Consider the following 20,295-nt stretch of genomic DNA (forward strand, 5'->3'; position numbering starts at 1 on the left):
AAGGTTTTGGAGGGGGCAGGAAAATAGTTCAGGCTGAGATGATGTCAGCATGATTGCATTCAATAGTACAGTAGGCGTGAGGGGCTGAATTGCCTATTTCTGCTCCTTATTCTTCTATTTCCATATATACATTTGAGTTAGATGTTTGGAAACTACAAAATTCAATTAGGGTTAGCATTAAAAGTATGTGAATCAATCAGAATGTAACAAGTAGAGTGCCATTTTGAAAAGTAGGAAGCTTTGTACCTTAATGCACAAAGTATGTGGAATAAGGTAGATGAACTGACAGCACAAATCTAGTTAAGCGGATATGATCTTATAGCTATTATAGACATATGGTTAAGGGAGGTCAAAACTGGGAACTTAACATTCATGGATATTTTGACCTTTCGGAAAGACAGGAGGGAAGGTAAAGGTATCGAGGTAACACTATTAAAAATAAATTAAATGAAGACATCTGCAAGAGATGATTTAGGCTCAGGTGATATAGAGTCGAATAGTGTGGCACTGAAAAAGCACAGCCATTCAGGCAGCATCTGAAGAGCAGAAGAGTCGACACTTCAGGCATAAAGCCTTCCATCAGGAATGCAGGTGATAATGAGTCCATTTAGGTGAAGGTGAATAACAAGGTAAAGAAGACATTGGTGAGAGTAACCAGTAACCCCAAGAGTAACCCCAAACAGTAACCATGCTGTAGGAAAGACTATAAATTAATAAATAATAGGAGCATGTTTAAAAAAAGCAATAATTATGGGTGATTTTAATCTTCTTGTTGATCGGTCAATTAGATTTGAAAGGGTAATTACAACAAAAATTCATAGAGTGCATTAAGGATGATTTCCTAAAGGAAAATGTCATGGAACCAACCACGGAGCAGGCTACCTTGGATCTAGTCATGGTATGGCAGATTTAATAAATAACTATAGAATAAAAGATCCTCTAGGAGGTAGTGATAATAGCATGATGGAATTTGCAATTCAATTTGAGACTGAGAAACGAGTCGGAAACAACTGTGTTTAACTTAAGGGAATAACAATGAAATGAGGATAGAGTTAGCTAAAGTAAACTGGACAGATAGATTAACAGAAAAATCAGTAAGCAAGCAGTGGAATACATTTAAGGAAGTAATTCATGACTCAGCAAAAATATATCCCAGTAAGGAGGATTAAACCAACATGGATAATCAATGAAGTTAGGAAGAATATTAAGTCGAATAGAAAAGCATATAAGGAGGCAAAAGCCAGTGATAGCCCCAAAGACTGGGATTAATTCAGAATCCAGCAAAGGACGACTAAGAACATAATAAAGACAGAGAAAATAAATTACTGGGACAAACTAGGAAGAAACTTAAAAACTGACCTTAACAGCTTCTTTAAATATCTAAAAATGTCAGTGAACCTAGGCTCCTTAGACAATTAATATGGGGAGATAGTTATGAGGACCAAGGAAATGACAGAAGCGTTAAACAGATATTTTTCATCAGACCTGCTGGACAGGTCTAGGACAGGTGGTGAGCCAACAATAGGGAAAAACCTACATGACATTTCCTCATTAATCTACTTGCCACAGATTCATCAAGGACATAATCATAGGAGTGACTACTGCATAGTTCTTATGCGCAAGACCTGGACAACATTCAGTCATGGGCTGACAAGTGGCAAGTAACATTTGCACCACACAAGTTCATGGCAATAGCCATCTCCAACGTAAAAAAGTTTAACAATCCCCCTTGACATTCAATGGCATTACTATGGATAATTTTCACACTATCAATATTTCTGGGGGTAACCACTGACCAGAAGCTCAATTTGACCAACCAAATGAATACTGTTGCTGCAACAGCAGATCAGATGTTGGGAACTCTGCAGCGAGTAAGTCACCTTGTGACTCCCCAAAGCCTGTCCACCATCTACAAGGCATAAGTCAGGAGTGTGACGGAATACTCTTCTCTTGTCCGGATGAGTGCAGCTCCAAGAACACTCAAGAAGCTTGACACCATCAAGGACAAAGTAGTCTGCTTCATTTGTACCCATCTGGTATGTTAAACATTCATTCCTTACAGGAGACAAAATTCTTTTGAATACTTCAAATTATTGCTCAGAATTAAAATGTGGTGTTAAGCAGTGAGTGGAACCTTATAGTAAAATGCATATGTTATGAACAAAGTACAACTAACTTCTCCACTAAGATGCACCGGTAATTTCATACTATTGGTGCAGTTTCAGATACTTGTTATTTACTCAGCAAATCATCTGTGTACACTCAAAACAAAAATAAATCCCTTTTTAGTTCAATTTTTACTGAAATTAGTGGGAGATTGTCTGCTTCAACTTTTATGGAAAGTAAGTATGGTCTAGTAAGTCTTCTCGGTGGAAGTGCTTTCATTGTCAAAGTGAATTACCAAGATAAAAAGTAGAGTGCAGATGCTGCAGGTGTGGCAGCATCTGTGTAAAGAAAGCAGAGTCAATGTTTAGGCTACAGTGACCCTTTAGAAAATCCTCATCTTTTTTCCCCATAACCATTTGACATTATAAAGTACATGAACTGGATATGGCTATTTCAAAAGTAAAATCATACAAAAATAAAATATCAGCAGCAAATAACAATGATCCAGAGATATAAAAATATTTTAATGATAGTTACATGAAAAACAAGCATTTGTAACAAAAATACAAAGCTCTGATCGCTAACAGATTTGAGGGTGTGGAAAATAGAAGACTTTAATTAATTTTACTCTCTGAATTTCCACCTGTACAGTAAGAATATGCTTTACCCAGAACTATTCTGTCTCTGAGTAGTTTAAAAAAAGCATAATAATTACTGAAGAGAATTAATGCCAAAGATATTGTTTGGTGCCATTTTTCTGAACATATTAATGAGTACAACTGATAGACTATGATGACTCCTTCAATAACGATAAGAATGTTTAAGATCCTCAATGGTTTATTGAAGAAAAACTGCAAAGAGATCAAACAAACATCAGAATTTGTCTAGAATTAGCACATGGAATATACAATAACGCTTACTTTCATGAGTCATTAAAAATTACGATTTGATTTGCTGCTACTGGAAATAAATAGTGGGTGAAGCAGGAACAGTGGAGACAGATGGAGGCAAAATCTGAAGTCAATCAGAACTGGGAAATGACAGAAAAATAAAAGATTTTGAACAAGTGAAGGGTCGTGCAGGATGGGGAGAACAAAAGGCAAGGTCTGTAATAAAATAGAGGGCATAGAAATTCAATGACAAAAAGTTTTATAAGACCATTAAAAGCAGGAGCAGAAGTAGACCATTCAACTAGATCATGGCTGACCTGATAATCCTCAACTCTATTTTCCTGCCTTTTCCCTATGACCCTTGGTTAACAATTTCTGTCTCAGCTTGAACATACTTAACAACCTAGCCTTGACACCCCCCTGAGGTAAAGAATTCCAAACATTCACCACCTTACAGAAAAAAAATCCACATCAGTTTTAAACGAAGGACTCCTTATTCTGAGATTATGCCTTCTGGTTCCAGAATTCCTACTTGGGGAAAACAATCTTACTGCATCTACCCTGTCAAATCCCCCAAGAGTCTTTATATTTTAATAAGGTTTCCCCGAGTCACCTTTAGGGTCCAACTCCACCATGCCGACCAGATATCCTATTTAAATCTCATCCCATTTGCCAGCATTTGGCCCATATCCATCTAAACCCTTCCTATTCATATACCCATCCAGATTCCTTTTAAATGTTGTAATCGTACTAGCCTCCACCTTTTCTGCTCGCAGCTCATTCCATACACACATCACCCTCTGTGTGAAAAAGCTGCTCCTTAGGTCCCTTTTATATCTTTCTGCCTCTCATCCTAAACCTAAGGACTCTAATTTTGGACTCCCCATCCCGTGGAAAAAACTTTGCCTATCCATGCTCCTCATGATTTTATAAACCTCTATAAGGTCATCCCTCAGCCTCTGACACTCCAGGGAAAACAGCCCCAGCCTGTTCAGTCTCTCCCTATAGCTCAAGCCCTCCAACCCTGGCAACATCCTTGTAAATCTTTTCTGAACCGTTTCAAGTTTCACAATATCCTTTCAAAAGGAGGGAGACCAGAATTGCACACAATACTCCAAAAGTGGTTGAACCAATGTCCTGTACAGTTGCAACATGATCTCCCAACTCCTACCCTCTCATCCTTTTCAATTCCAATGAGTACAGGCCCAATGTACTGAACCTTTTCTCATAAGACGGTCTTTGCATACCTATGCTCAATCAAATGAACCTTCTCTGAACTGCCTCCACTACAGTCCATGTGCCATGGCTAGACCCACAATTCCCTTAGGGATGGAATTCTAAGATTTTGACCTAGTGATGTTAAAGAACAATATATTTCCAAGTGTTAATGTTGAGTGACTTTGAAGAGAATGTGCAGGTGTTCCTATGTTTCACTATCCTTCTCCGAGATGAAAGTGGTTGTGGTTTTCAAACTGCTGTCAAGAAGCCTTGATTAATTTCTGCAGGGCATGGTTTAAGGTGAGAGGGGAAAGATTTAAAATAGCCGTAAGGAGCAACGTTTTCACACACAGGGTGGTGCATGTTTGAAGTGAGCTGCCTGGGGAAGTGGTGGAGGCTGGTACAATTGTAACACTTAAAAGGCATCTGGACAGCCATATGAATAGGAAGGGTTTAGAGGGACATGGGCCAAATAGGAATGAATTAATTTAAAATATCTGGTTTGCATGGGTGACTTGGATCAAAGGATCTGTTTCCGTCCTGTACAGCTCTATACTCTATATTGTGGATGGTATGCACTGTTGCCAGTAAACATTGGTGGTGGATGGAGTGAACTTTTGTGGACATGGTGTCAAGCAAGCAGACTATTTTGTCCTGGATAGCATCAAATGTCTCAAGTATTGTTTGAGCAGCAAGTGAGGAGCACAGGTATTCCGTTATACTCCTGACTTGCACCTCATAAATGGTAGACAGGTTCTAGGGAGTGAGGAGGTGGTTTAATCACTTGAAGATTCTTTGCATCTGTTCTGATTTCCATTGTATGCATGTATCTTTTTCAGTTTGGTTTCTGGTCAATGGTAATCCCCTAGGATGTTAGTAGTGGGGGATTCAGTGATGGCAATGGCTAGATTTTGGTGGTGATGCTCCCACACTATATGGATTCTATGACATGGACTACTTCAGTGTCTGAGGTGTCACGAATGGTGCTGAACATTGCGCAATCATCAGTGAACGTCCCCACTTATCAGGGCAAAAGTGAGGATTGCAGAAGCTGGAGATTAGACTCAAGAGTGTGACGCTGGAAAAGCAAAGCAAGTGAGGCTTTATCAATTCCTGATGAAGGGCTTTTGCCTGAAACATCGACTCTCCTGCTCCTCAGATGCTGCCTGACCTGCTGTGCTTTTCCAGCATCACACTCTCATTCCCCACTTATCACCCAATGATGGAGAGAAGATCATTGCTGAAGTAGCTGAAGATGGTTAGGCTTAGGATGCTACCCTAATGAACGCCTGCAGAGATGTCCTAGCAGAAATAAAATGTATTGGAAGTTTATTCATTATTACTTAGTTAGTGTATTATATGTGGCACAGCATTTGTTACCTATTGACTGTATAATGTGGGTTTCCTGTCTAGAAAATGATGAAGGAAAAATCAAGAAAAAAGAAGCGTTCTGGCTCAGACTCTTTGAGCAGGAGGCCAAGCTGCAGGTATGGCAACACGACAGAGAAAGAAAGAGAGAGAGAATGTTACTTAGGAAGCATTCATACTCCTTCGGCTAGGCAAAACTTTAGAACTGATCACAATAATCAAAGACAGGAAAGGAATAGTAACAATGATCAGGGACCAGTATGAAGAAATAGCATGTTGTCATGCAGGAGTCTCAGGATTTGATTTTATTCAACAGATAAACCATACTTGGTACCACTGTGGATGCCATTCAAGCGGGAGGGGGGAGGGCAGTGAATAGAATATGACAGCTGTAGGAGACCGTATACTCAGGGGGAACACAATGTCCTCTGCAGCTATGACTAGTAGTTCTGAAGGTTCTGTTGCCTTAAGGACATCTCACATAGACGTTCTGTTATTGTGCTCCATACAGGAACCCTGAGAAAATTAGTGCCAAGAATGGTGTTCTTAAAGAAAGTGTGACGATTTAGAGCGCAAACTAAAATGCAAAATATCAAAGTTAATTATATTTCAATTGTTACCTGAGCCATGCATCATTTAGTTAAAAATAATGACTGCAGATGCTGGAAACCAGATTCTGGATTAGTGGTGCTGGAAGAGCACTGCAGTTCAGGCAGCATCCGAGTAGCAGTAAAATCGACATTTCGGGCAAAAGCCCTTCATCAGGCAGGCAGATTAGTAAATAAAATGCATGGCTCAAATAGTGACGTTGGAAGTATGGTTTTTGATTCATATTTACTGGCTTCAGTACTCAGAGAAGTGTAAGTTAGTTTGTCAAGAAAGTTTCCATTTGAATGGTGCTGGGATGAGCGTCTGGGTCATGGAACATATGAATAGGCCGCCCGGCCCTTCGAGCCTGCTCTGCCACTCAATAAGATCATGGCTAATGTTTTCATGGACTCAGCTCCACTTACCTGTGTATTCACCATATCCCTTCATTCCTTTATTTTTTTAAAAAATATCCACCTTAGCTTTAAAAGTGATTACTGAAGTAGCGTCAACTACTTCCCTGGGCAAAGAATTCCACAGATTAACAACCCTCTGGGTGAAGAATTTCCTTCTCAGTTCAGTTCTAAACCTGCTTCCTCTAATCTCGAGGCCATGCCCTCTTGTACTAGTCTCACCTACCAGTGGAAACATCCTATCTATTTCTATTTTATCCATTCCCTTCATAATTTTATGTTCCTATAAGATTCCCCCTCATTCTTCTGAATTCCAATGAATATAATCCCAATCTACGCAGCCACTCCTCATAAACTAACCCCAAGGGAGGGAGTTTAAACTGGGTTGAGGGATGGGGGTTCAGTTGAAGGGAGGTTTAGAAATCCAAAGAGAAAGGTCTGCATATCAGAACAGTACAGCTATATGAATAAACATGGACAGAGTGAGGCAGAAAAAGACAGAGAATTTAACAAAAGTAGTACAAAAGCAAATATTGTCTTTGCAGGCAACAGAAGCAAAACGACAAAATTAAAGGTTCTTTATCTGAATGTTTGAAGCATCTGCAACGAAACAGATGAACTAATGGCACAAATAGAAATTATTCAAATCTAAGCACCATCATAAATACATAGTTATAAAGTGATTAAGATTGAGAAATAAAAAATTCCCAAGTACACAATATTTCCGAAAGATGGACAGAATGGCAAAGAAGGAAGGGTAACCCTGATAGTAAACAATGACATAGGGAATGGATCTGGATGCAGAAGTTCAGCATGGTAGAAATTTGGAAAAGCAAGATGAAGAAAGGTTTACAGTTCCCTAACAGTAGTTACACTGGTGGACAGAGAAATGAATTTATTGGTACTTGTAACAAAGGCAATCTGAAAATTCTGGGGGACTTTATTCTTCATAGAAAGAGTAGGCAAGAAAGTGAGATGGTAGAATGTTTTACTGACAGTTGCTTGGGGCATTGCATCGTGAAACTGCTGAGGGATAAAACTATCTTATAATATCTTATAAGTACTTTGTAATGAGCAAGTGTCCATTAGTGATGTTGCAGCAAAGGATCCACTAGGAAATAGTAATCAAAATATCATTAAATCTTAAATGGGCCAATGAGACTGGGTGGACAGTGCAGTTAGCCAGTGTCACTGTGTTGCAGACTGGAAAGTGTACACAGCAAGTGCCGTTGTGAAAAAGGTTGGGAGAGCAGACCAGTGTTAAAAGAGTAGCATCAACTCGAGATAAATCCAGCAGCAGAGATACCTTTCAAATTGTTTCCATCTGCCAGAGCCAAAGTTGACTCACAGGAGAGCAAATATGTGAGTGCTTAGTATTCAATCTCTGACTCTTCTTAGTGGCTAAGTGGTTTTAATCAGGAGATAATATTACAGCTGAAGGGTACAGTTAGGAAATTCACCTTTGAAGTATTTAATATTGTAATTAATGAATTGAATAGGATACAGCTGCCTGCCCAGCCATCTATCTGTTGAACTAATGGACTCCAGTATGATCCATGGAAACCACATCTGCAATAAGTATTGGTTGCTTGAGGAATTTCAGCTCAGAGCTGATGTCCTGGAGTCCGAGCTATGGATACTCTGACATATTAGGAGGGAGAAGAATTACTTAGACGCTACCTTTCAGAAGATAGTAATACCCCTGAGATTAATTACGTCAAATTTGGTTTGTGCAAAGGTCAGAATCATAGAAATATTATGGTTCAGAAGGCCATTCAGCCCATCATACTGGCACAGGCTCATTAAATGAGCATTATCCCTCTGTACCAAATTTCTGTTTTATTCTAATTCCCTTGTACATTATTTGTAGCCAATAATCATACAATGCTCTCTTGAATTCCTCAACTGAAACTGCCTTCACTACGCTTTCAGACAGGGCATTCCTTACTCTAACAACTCGTTAAGTGAAAATATTTTTACTCACTTCACCCTTGTTGCTTTTTCACATCACTTCAAATCAGTGCTCATGTTCTTGTCCTTGTACGAGTGGGAACAGGTTCTTCCTATCTATCTACCCACTCGCTCATGATTTTTAGACCTGGCGAATCTCCTCAATCTTCTCCTCTCCAGGAGAACAGTCCCAACTTCTCCAATTTATCCTTATAACTGAAGGGTATGATTGCAAAGGAGGAAGGTATTGGAATCCAGACTTTACCTGTGGATTGGCCTTAGCCAGCATCCTTGTCCAGTAGTATGAGGTTCTTGCTCCTTGTGAACGAGTGCAGGGAGGATAAACGAACTGACCACAGCAATGTGGTACAGCCATGCAAATTGAGGGACAATCAAAATATAGCAGCAATATGAGAAAATAGGGTTGGGGAATAGCTACTGTTCTTAGCAGCAATGAGAGAGAATCCCGAGGGCTGTGTTGCCAACTTTTTGCAAAGGTTCAGGACATCTCTTCTGGGCTGAAGAGTGCTTTGATCGAGAGAGAAAGGATCCAGTAGTCATGTTTCACATATGCACCAAATACATGAGATCCACTAGGAAAGAGATTCTGCAGAGGGACTTTTTTTTATTCTTCTTGCACATGATGGAGACATCGCTGGCTGGCCAGCATTTATTGATCATCCCTAGTTGGTCTTCAGAAAATCGCAGTGAGCCTTCTTGAACTGCTGCAGTCTATGTGGTGCCAGTGGACCACATGATGTTACAGAAGGCGTTCCAGAATTCTGACCCAGCGACATTGAAGGAACAGTCATACATTTCCAAGTCAGGATGGTGAATGGCTTGGAGGGGAACTTGCAGGTAGTGGTGTTCCCAAGTTCCTGTTGCTCTTGTCCTTCTAGTTCGTAGTGGTTGTGGGTGTGGAAGATGCTCTCTGAGAAGCATTGGGGAACTTCTGAAGAAACATCTATAGATTATTAGAGATTTTTGAGGTAGAGTCAACCAGAATGCATTGAAGGGAATCAGTCAATTTGCTGAATTTGGACTTCCAGAAGATGTTCAACAAGGTACTTCACAAAAGGTCACATTATAAGACCCCATAATATTGAAGGTATTATGTCGGTATGGTTAGAGAATTAGCAAATGGACAGTAAACAGCAAATGGGGATGAGATTTTTTTCTCCTGGGTTGGCTGTAACTAATGAGGTTCCACAGGGATCAGAACTGGGACTACACTGTTTACAATATATATGAGTGACCTGGACGAAGGAAACGAATGTATTATCACTGGATTTGCAATGAACACAAAATAGGTGGAAAAGCAGGTTGCGAGAGGGATATAAACAGGTTATAGTAAGATATTGAGAGCGTAAGTAGGCAAAAAGTTGGCAAATGGAGTATAACGTGGGAATGCAGTTGTTCATTTTGGAAAGAGCAGCAAAAATGTATTAATTGAATGGAGAAAACCTGCAGAACATAGAACATTACAGTGCAGTATGGGCCCTTCGGCCCTCGATGTTGCGCCGACCTGTCATACCAATCTGAAGCCCATCCAACCTATACTATTCCATGTATGTCCATATGCTTGTCCAATGACAACTTAAATGTACTTAAAGTTGGCGAACTACCGTTGCAGACAAAGCATTCCATACCCTTATTACTCTCTGAGTAAGGGCAGAAAGTTGCAAAGCAAAAGGAACTTGGAAATACTAGTGAATGAATAAAAGTTAGCACACAGGTGCGGCAGGTAATCAGGAAAACCAATTGAATACAAAGAACAATACAGCATTGGAACAGACCCTTCAGCCCTCCTAAAACTGTCTTCACTTAAAGGATCTGTATCCCTCTATTTCCTTCCTATTTATGTATGAATCCAGGTGTTTCTTGAATGCTGCTATTGTCTGCTTCCACCACCTCCTAAAATTGGGCCCTTGAAGACAGAAACGGGCGAATTTATTATGGGGAATAAAGAAATGGCAGAAGATTTGAATTGTTACTTTAGATCTGTCTTCACTGGGGAAGACATGAGCAATCTCCCAGATGTAATAGTGGCTGAAGGACCTAAACTGAAGGAATTTATATTAGGCAGGAAATGGTGTTGGAGAGACTATTAGGTCTGAAGGCTGATAAGTCCCCAGGACCTGAAGGGTTTGCATCCCAGGGTACTGAAGGAGGTGGCTCTAGAAATCATGGATGCATTGGTGATCATTTTCCTATGTTCTATAGATTCAGGATCAGTTCCTGTGGATTGGAGGGTGGCTAATGTTGTCCCACTTTTTCAGAAAGGAGGGAGAGAGAAAACAGAGAATTATAGACCAGTTAGTCTGACCTGAATGGTGGCAAAAATGCTGGAGTCAATTATAAAGGACAAAATTATGACACATCTGGACAGCATAACAAGATAGGTCAGAGTCAGCATGGATTTATGAAGGGGAAATCATGCTTGACTAATCTTCTGGAATTTTTTGAGGATGTAACGCTGAAGATGGACAAGGGAGATCCAGTGGATGTAGTATACCTGGACTTTCAGAAAGCCTTTGATAAAGTTCCACATAGGATGTTAGTGAGCAAAATTAGGACACATGGGATTAGGGGCAAAATACTGACATGGATTGAAAATTGGCTGGCTGACAGGAAACAAAGAGTAGTGATAAATGGTTCCCTTTCGGAATGGCAGGCGGTGACCAGTGGTGTGCCGCAGGGATCAGAGCTGGGACCACAGCTTTTTACAATGTACATTAATGATATAGATGAAGGTATTAAAAGTAATATTAGCAAATTTGCTGATGATACAAAGCTGGGTGGCAGGGTGAAATGTGAGGAGGATGTTAGGAGAATACAGGGTGACCTGGACAGGCTAGGTGAGTGGACGGATGCATGGCAGATGCAGTTTAATGTGGATAAATGTGTGGTTATCCACTTTGGTGGCAAGAACAGGAAGGCAGATTACTACCTAAATGGAGTCAAGTTAGGTAAAGGAGCAGTATAATGAGATCTAGGTGTTCTTGTACATCGGTCAAAGAAAGCAAGCAGGCAGTGAAGAAAGCTAATAGCATGCTGGCCTTCATAACAAGAGGAATTGAGTATAGAAGCAAAGAGGTTCTTCTGCAGCTATACAGGGCCCTGGTGAGACCCCACCTGGAATATTATGCACAGTTTTGGTCTCTAAATTTGAGGAAAAGCATTCTGGCTATTGAGGGAGTGCAGTGTAGATTCACAAGGTCAATTTCCAGAATGGCGGGACTATCTTACGCTGAAAGATTGGAGCGACTGGGCTTGTATACGCTTGAGGTTAGAAGGCTGAAGGGGATCTGATTGAGATGTATAAGATTATTAAAGGATTGGACACTCTGGAGGCAGGGAGCATGTTTCCGCTGATAGGCGAGTCCCGAACCAGAGGACACAGTTTAGAAATAAGGGATAGGCCATTTAGAGTAGAGTTGAGGAGAAACTTCTTCACCCAGAGGAACAGGATACTGATTGAGGATGATCAGCCATGATCATAATGAATGGTGGTGCTGGCTCGAAGGGCAGAATGGCCTACTCCTGCACCTATTTTCTATTGTCTCCTCTGGCAACATGTGCCTGGCACTCACCACCCTTTATGTGAAAATACTTGCCTCAAACATAGATCGCCCCTCAACCCCCTGCATTCGAGTGGTAGCAAACTCAGTCTATCCAATCTTCTTCATAGCTAAAATCCCCCAGATCAGGCAACATCCCAGTAAACTTTTTCTGTACCCTCTCCAAAGCATCCACATCTTTCTAGTAACATGGTGACCAGAACTGTACATAATATTCCAAGTGTGGCCTAACTAAAGTTCTATAAAGCTGCAGCATACCTTGCCTATCCTAATACTCAATCCCCCTTCCAATGAAGGCAAGCATGCTCCAGGGCTTTTTAATACTACCTTATCTAACTATGCTGCCACCTTCAGCGACCTGTGGATTTGCACACCCAGATCCTTCCACATATCAATACACCTAAGCGTTCTGCTAGTCACTGTATATTTTCCACCTGTACTTGACCTTTCAAAATGTATTACCGCACATTTGTCCAGATTAAACTCTAACTGCCATTTTTCTGTCCATGCCTGATCCATATCCTGCTGTATCCTCTGACAATCCTCCTCACTAATTGCAATTCCACCAATCTTCGTATCATCTGCAAACTTACTGAGACCAGCTATGTTTTCCTTCACATCATTTATGTGGTTAAAAATCACACAACACCAGGTTATAGTCCAACAGGTTTAATTGGAAGCACACTAGCTTTCGGAGCGACGCTCTTTCATCAGGTGATTGTGGATGAAGGAGTGTCGCTCCGAAAGCTAGTGTGCTTCCAATCCAGTCCAACACCGGCATCTCCAAATCATCATTTATGTAGACCACAGACAGCAGAGGTCCCAGCACTGATCCCTGTAAAACACCAGTAGTCCATTCCAAAAAGCATCCTTCCACTGTTACCCTCCATTTCCGATGAGCCAGTTCTGTATGCACCTTGCCAGCTCACCCCGATACTGTGTGACTTCACCTTTTGTACCCGTCTGCAATGAAGGACCTTGTCAAAGGCTTTACTGAAGTCTACGTAAACAGTATCAACCACTTTTCCCTCAATCATCTTCATGACCTCCTCAAAACACTCACGACCTCCTCCACACAAAACTATACTGTTTATCGCTAATAAGTCTGTTTGCTTCTAAATACATAAAGATCTTGTCCCCAAGAATCTTTTCCAATAATTTTCTGACCACTAATGTGACACTCACAGGCTTGGATTATCCTTGCTACCCTTCTTAAACAATCAGAGAAAAGTAGCTATTCAATGTGAGCCCCTATTTTAAGGGAGTTGGACTATAACAGTAGGGAAGTCTTACTGCAACTGTACAAGGTGCTGGTGAGATCACATCTGGAGCACTGAGAGTAGTTTTGGTCCCCTTATTTAAGAAAAGATTTTATTTCACGGAAATCAGTTCAGAGAACATTCATTAGGATGATCCCCAGTATGGAGGGGTTCTCTCATGAGAGAAGGCTGAACAGTTGGGACTCTATTCATTGTAATTTAGAAGAATGAGGGGTACCTCATTGAAACATAGGATTCTTAAGGAGCTTGACAGGGTAAATACTAAGTTTCCCCTCAGGGGAGAGTCTAGGTTCGGAGGGCATAATCTTAGAATAAACAGGTGCCAAGACTAAGATGAAGAGGAATTTCTTCTGAGATTGAGTGTCTTTGGAACTCCTTGCCACAGAAAGCTGAGTGAACCGAGCCCTTGTATATATTTAAGGCTGAGATAGATAGGTTCTTATCGCAGGGGAATCAAGGGTAATGCGGAAAAGGCAGAAAAATGGATGTGAGGAGTGTTGGATCAGCCGTCATTTAATTGAATGGTGGAGCAGGCACCAGGGGCTGAACAGCCTACTCCTGTTGCTTACAGTCTTATGTGCAGCTAGAGGCTAAATTATAAAGCAGACTCACAAAGATAATAATGTCAAGATTACTACTTGAGCTACATAGAAATTGACAAATGATATGATTAGAAAGGAAATGCATGGCTCACAAATTGTTGTGGGAGCAAATGGATTCCCATCCATGGGCTCTGACACAGTACTAGGGGAAGAGAAAGCTGTTCCTTTGAGGCAGGCTACACTTGAACCCTGCTAGGACCTGTGCCCTGGCAAATTAGATAACTAAGGTTGTAGGTAGCATTTAAACCTATAAGTGGGGGAGGCTTAATTTGAAGGAAAATTAATAAAAGACCCAAAATGAAATCAGACAGAAATGGTGCAGGGTAATGAAGAAGCAAATGATAATCAGAGTGTGATAATCAGAGTGTGACAGCAAGGAGCAGAAAATATAAGCAGAAGTGTGCAGTAGCAATTATAAACAGAATATGTAATTACAACGTCAAAGCCTAAGGCTCTTTATTAGAAATTTTCAGAAGTATTCAACGTTCCAGAAAAAAAAGCCACAAGGAAAAGGAGCTGAAGTAGCAATGTTAATGAAAGGAACTCTGCTAAGACTTAGAGACTAGGAGGAGTAGGCAATTCAAACAAGATTATGGCTTATCTTATCTCAGCCTCAACTTCACCTTCCCAGTCTTTTCCTATATATCTTTACTTCATTATTGATTAAACATCTGTCCATCTCCTCATAAAATGTATTCAGGCATCACAGTAAAGCAGACTAAGAACAATGGCATGAAGTTCCCATCGCAGTGAGATAATTAGGAAGAGTGGTGTGCAGACATTGTTGCAGTTAATCAGACTGAAAATCAGAATCAAACAGGATTCTGTAGAGAAGAGGCCCTTTGGTCTATCAAGTCTGTACCACCAATAATATATTACTACGTACACTATCCCACTTTCCCACGAAGCCCATAGCCTTGAATGTTATGACACTTCAAGTGCTCATCCAAGTACTTGTTAAGGTCGTAAAGTTTCCTGCCTCAACAACCCTCCTAGACAGTGCCTTACAGATCCCCACCATCCTCTGGACGATAAATTTGTTTCTTGAATTCACTCTAAGCCTCCTGCCTTTCACTTTGAAATTATGTCCCATTTTTATTGACTCTTCAACTAAGGAGAACTATCCACATCCTGCCCATGACACTCATGATCTTATTCACCTCTATCAGTCCCCCCTCAATCATCTCTGCTCCACGAAAACAATCTGAGTTTACCCAACCTCTCTTAGTAGGCAAAATGTTTCATCCCACACAACATCCTAGTGAATTGCCTCTGCACATTCTTCAAGAAAACCACATTCTCCCTATAACACGGTGACCAGAACTGCATGCAGTACTCTAGCTGTGGCCTAACCAAAGTTCTGCACAGCTCCAGAATGACCTCCTTCAAGCTCCCGTTTGTTTTCTTGGCTACTCTACTCACATTCCTGAAGAAGGGCTCATGCCCGGAATGTCGATTCTCCTGCTCCTTGGATGCTGCCTGACCTGCTGCGTTTTTCCAGCAACACATTTTTAGCTCTTTTACTCTACTCACATGTCCTTCACGCCCTCAGGGATCTGTGGGCAAGGACCCCAAGATGCTGCTGCTCCTCTGAGCGTCCTGAGCTCGTTGAGTATTCCCTTGTCTTGTTATTTCTTCCAAAGTATATGACCTTACACGTATCATGGTTAATTTTCATCTGCCACTGATCCACCCATTTAACCAATCCAGTTACATCCTCCTGTAACCTATGAGTCTCCTCCTCACTGCCAACCACCTGGTCAATTTTCAAATCATCCAGACTTGCTTATTATCCCTCCCACATTCTCTTCTGCACCACTTCTGTACATCATAAACAATAAATGGATCCAGCACTGATCCCAATGGTACACCACTACACACTGAGCTCCAGCTACACAAACAGCCTTCTACCACCCTCTCCTGTCTCCTACCACTAAACCAATGTTCGATTCATCTTGGAAGTTACCTATGATCCTCATAGTCATTTACCTTCTTTATCAGTTTCCCATGTGGGATTTCTTGCTGAAATCTATATAAAGACGTTCTGTAAAGCGAGTAAAAGGATCTTTTTCAGGATGGTAGCAGTGGAATTCCATAGGGCCTTGTGTGTGGATCTCAATTGCTCTATCTACACCCAAATACTTGGTCACCGTCTTGATTTGTTAAACATGATCACCCTCTGACAAAACCATGCTATCTCTGATCAAACTTAGTCTCTGAATGAAGATTCCTTCACTATTCTCTGCAATAGTCTCCCTGTCGGGGAAAAGTAGCCTGCATTTGGTTCTTGATGAAAAAAAATGACATCACAGAAAGTCAATCAGCTAATTGGCTGTATTGGAAAGGGAGGACTGAAGACAGGATGGTCAAAGCAAACATTAAATCTGATACTCATGCACTTATTTTTCAAGGAATTTGTATCTATTAATTGGTTGAAGTCAATTCTCATAATCGTTAACATAGTATGTACACATTGATGGCAAAGTTAATACATGAAAAGCAACATAAGTAAGTTAATAATATTACTGAATAATGAATTAACGATTCATGAAAGAAGGCAGTCCAGTGGTCTGTCAAAGCTGCAATATTTGGGAGCACAAGAATACTACTGTGATCCAGGGAAAACACACTTGCAGTACATATTGATGCTTCAGCAACTTTGGTTCAGAGTTTATGAGCTGGAGGCTGAACTACAGTCACTGAAATGCAGGTAAGGAGACCCAGAGGACATAGTGCAGGAGTGCCAGTAAGTGCAATTGTTCAACTGGTTGAGGTTCTCTCAAAATGATCATAACGACATGGTATGCAAAGCCATACAAGTGGGGGAGCAAAAAGGAATGTAATGGTATTAGGAGAACAGCATAGTCAGGGATATTGACATTGCTCTCTACAGCAAAGAGCGTCACACCATACACTGACTGCCTAATGCCAAAGTTTTTTTCAGATTAGATTCCCTACAGTGTGGAAACAGGCCCTTTGGCCCAACAAATCCACACCGACCCTCCGAAGAACAACCTGCACCCCCTCTGACTAATGCACTAACACTATGGGCAATTTAACATTGCCAGTTCACCTGGTCTGCACATCTTTGGACTGTGGGAGGAAACTGGAGTACCCAGAGGAAACGCAGGACATCAGCTCTAAATTGCAGAAGAACTTGCAGTGGGAGGGGGAGAATCCAGTTGTCCATGTAGGTACCAATGTCAAAGGTAGAACTAGGAAAGAGATTCTGCATAGCCAGTATGAGGTGCTATAGGTACTAAATTAAGAAGCAGAATCTCAAAGGTAATAATTTCTGGATTATTACTTGAGGAATGTGCAAATTGGCATAGGGTAAATAAGGTTAGAGAGATGAATATGTGGCTGAAAAACTGGTGAGGGTTTCAGTGTGGGAGGCACCGGCACTAACCCTGGGAAAGTGCGATATGTGCTGTGAGATAATCTACTGAACTGACCTGGGACTTGTGTTCTTGTGAACAGATAGCTAATGAAGTAAAATGGATTTTAGGCAAAGGGCCCAAATTTGGGAAATTGTGGTGAATCAAAGAATGGGGAATGCAATAGAGGAAGAGATGTAGAAATTGATAAACAGACAGGAAGGGATAAAAGAATGCAGATCTCACAGCAAGTCAGCAGATACAACCTGAGAAAGGCAGAGTAGGTAAGGTTGGCAGTTTCCTTCCCAAAAGGACATTAATGAATCAGTTTGTCCAACAACAATTCTATGGTCATTACTAGACTCAACTTCAGATTTCTGTTGAATTTAAATTCCACCAGCTGCCATGTTGGGATGCAAACCTAGATGCCAAGAACATTACCTGGGTCTCTGGATTAATAGTCGAGCGATATTACCATTACAAAAAAATTTAAAAGACTAAACTTAATGCATGTAGCATTCAAAACAAGTTGAGGTAAATAAGTACAATCTAGTGGCCATCAGAAGGTACTAGCTTGGATAGAGGATTGACTGACTGGTAGAATGCGGAGAGTAGGGATAAAAGGGTCTTTTTCAAGATGGCAGCAGTGGAGTTCCATAGGGGTTTGTGTCTGGACCACAACTATTCATGTTATACATTAATGACCTGGATGGAGAAACTGAGGGCTTCTTTGCCAAAATTTGCAGACAACTAAAACTAGGTGGAGGGACATATTAGTGTGAGGAAGTGGGAGGCTATAGAAGAACTTGGAGAAAGAGTTGGCAAAGAAATGGCAGACAGAATACAATGTGGAGAGTCAGAGGTTATGTTAGGGAGGAAAAATAGAGGCACAGACTGTTTTCTAAATGGGAAACAACCTCGGAAATCTGAAGCTGAAAGGGATATGTGAGTTTTGGTTAGGATTTTCTTAAGGTTCAGCTGGCAGTTAGGAAGGCAAATGCAATGTTAGCCTTCATTTCAAGATGGTTAGAATACAAGAGCAGAAATGTACTACTGCGGTTATATAAGGCTCTGGTCAGACCACATTTGCAATACTGTAAGCAGTTTTGCGCCTCATATCTAAGGAAGGATGTGTTACCATTAGAGGAAGTCCAGAGGAGGTTTACAAGAATGCTCCCAGGAATGAAGGGCTTGTCATACGAGTGGGTGCACATCTAGATCTACCCTCCATGGAATTTAGAAGGTTAAAATTGAGAATAATATTCTACTAGTAGGAGAGACTAGGACTGGAAGGTACAGCCTCAGAGTGAAAGGACGACCCTTTAGAATGGAGATGTGATAGAATTCCTTCAGCCAAATGGTGGTCAAATCTCTGGAATTTATTGCTGCAGAGTGCTGTGGAGGTCATGTCATTGAGTGTCTTTAGGATAGAGATAAATAGATTCCTGATAAGTAAAGGGTAGAAGGGTTACAGGGAGAAGGCTGGAGGATAATATTGAGAAACATATCAGCCATGTTCGAATGCAAAATAGACTCGATGTGCTGGATGGCCTAATTCTGCTCTTATATTTTATGGTCTTATGGGACGTATCTGCAGACTGACTTAAATTGGGAATTTAATATTAAAGGGGTATGTCAACATTTAGGAAAAACAGGAAACTAGGAAGGTTGGAGGAATGGCTCTGTTCATTAAAAAAAGTAGAGATGAATGACTTTAATTCAGGATATAGAAGTGATCTGGGTAAAGATAAGGAGTGATAAGGGCAAGAGGTCACTTGTGGGAGTTGTGTACAGGACCCCTATCAGTAACCACATGATAGGACATGATACCAAGGAAGAAAAAAAAGAAACAGAAAACAGGAGTAGGCCATTCAGCCCTTCTAGCCTGCTCCACCACCGATCATGATCGTGGTTATGTCTAAATTAATAGCCTTTTCCCACTTTTCCCCATATCCCATGTGCTATATTTAACTCCTTCCTGAAATCATAAAATGTTTCGGCCTCGACTGCTCTCTGTGGTAGCGAATTCCACAGGCTCACCACTCCCTGGGTAAAGAAATTTCTCCTCATCCCAGTCCTAAATGGTTTACTCCATATCATTAGACTGGGATCCCTGGTGATGGGCTCCCCTGCCACTGGGAACATCCCTCCTCAGATAAGTAGACTAAATCTGCACATAGTATTTCAGGTGTGGTCTCACCAAAGCCCTGCATAATTGCAGCAAATATCAGAGGATTTTAGTCTACATATAGACTGAAAAAAGAATCAAATGGGAAAAGGTAGTCCATTCATTGAATGTTTTTGGGACAGTTTCTTACACCAGAATGTTATGGTACTAAGCAAAGAGTATGCTATTTAAGACCTGTTTTTTTCATAAATGAGATAGGATTAATTACTGACCAAATAATGAAAGCACCTGGGTAGCACTGACCATAATATTGAATTTTACAGACAGTTTACAGAAAAAAGTGGGTCCAAGACCACTATTTTGAATTTAAACATGGGCAATTATGAAGGCATGAAAGTAGAGCTGGCAGAAAAAAAATGGCAATTTAAGCTAAAGAATAGGTTAACAGAGATATAGTAGCAAAAACTTAAGGGGATATTCCAGAAAATGCAGAGTAGGTACATTCTAACAAATCAACAAAGTTCTAAGGTATGGACAAGCCATCAGTACATCACAAAAAAGTCAAAGATAGTATCAAACTCAAAGAAAAGACATATACTTGTGCAAAGGTAGATGCCAGTTCAGAGGATGGTCAGGGTATATATAAAAAGCAAAGAACTGGTAAAAGATGAATAAGGAAGTAAAAACAAAGAACAAATAAAATTTACAGCCCAGGAACAGGCACTTCGGCCCTCCAAGCCTGAGCCAATCCAAATCTACTGTCTAAACCTATCACCCAATTCCTAAGCATCTGT

General features: G+C 40.8%; 1 protein-coding gene across 5 annotated transcripts in view; it reads right to left on the minus strand.

Annotated features, from left to right (window-relative positions):
- Positions 1 to 2,609: 2,609 nt before the first annotated feature.
- Positions 2,610 to 20,295, minus strand: part of tmem39b (transmembrane protein 39B) — a 111,362-nt gene continuing 93,676 nt past the window's right edge. For 2 of the 5 annotated variants that reach the window (XR_009646277.1, XR_009646275.1), the window contains exons 8-9: positions 8,799 to 9,497; positions 2,894 to 2,957 (exon numbers count right to left, since the gene is read on the minus strand). Coding sequence is in view for 2 of the 5 variants with exons in the window: in XM_060847255.1 (XP_060703238.1) it covers positions 2,721 to 2,957 (237 nt within the window). In the remaining 3 variants the exon portion in view is untranslated. Of the gene's footprint in view, positions 2,958 to 8,798; positions 9,498 to 20,295 lie in introns of all 5 variants that reach the window. The other 3 variants (XM_060847255.1, XM_060847256.1, XR_009646276.1) reach the window with 3 other exon arrangements.

The sequence above is a fragment of the Hemiscyllium ocellatum genome, chromosome 30, assembly GCF_020745735.1.
Source record: "Hemiscyllium ocellatum isolate sHemOce1 chromosome 30, sHemOce1.pat.X.cur, whole genome shotgun sequence".
Taxonomy (NCBI): Eukaryota; Metazoa; Chordata; class Chondrichthyes; order Orectolobiformes; family Hemiscylliidae; genus Hemiscyllium; species Hemiscyllium ocellatum.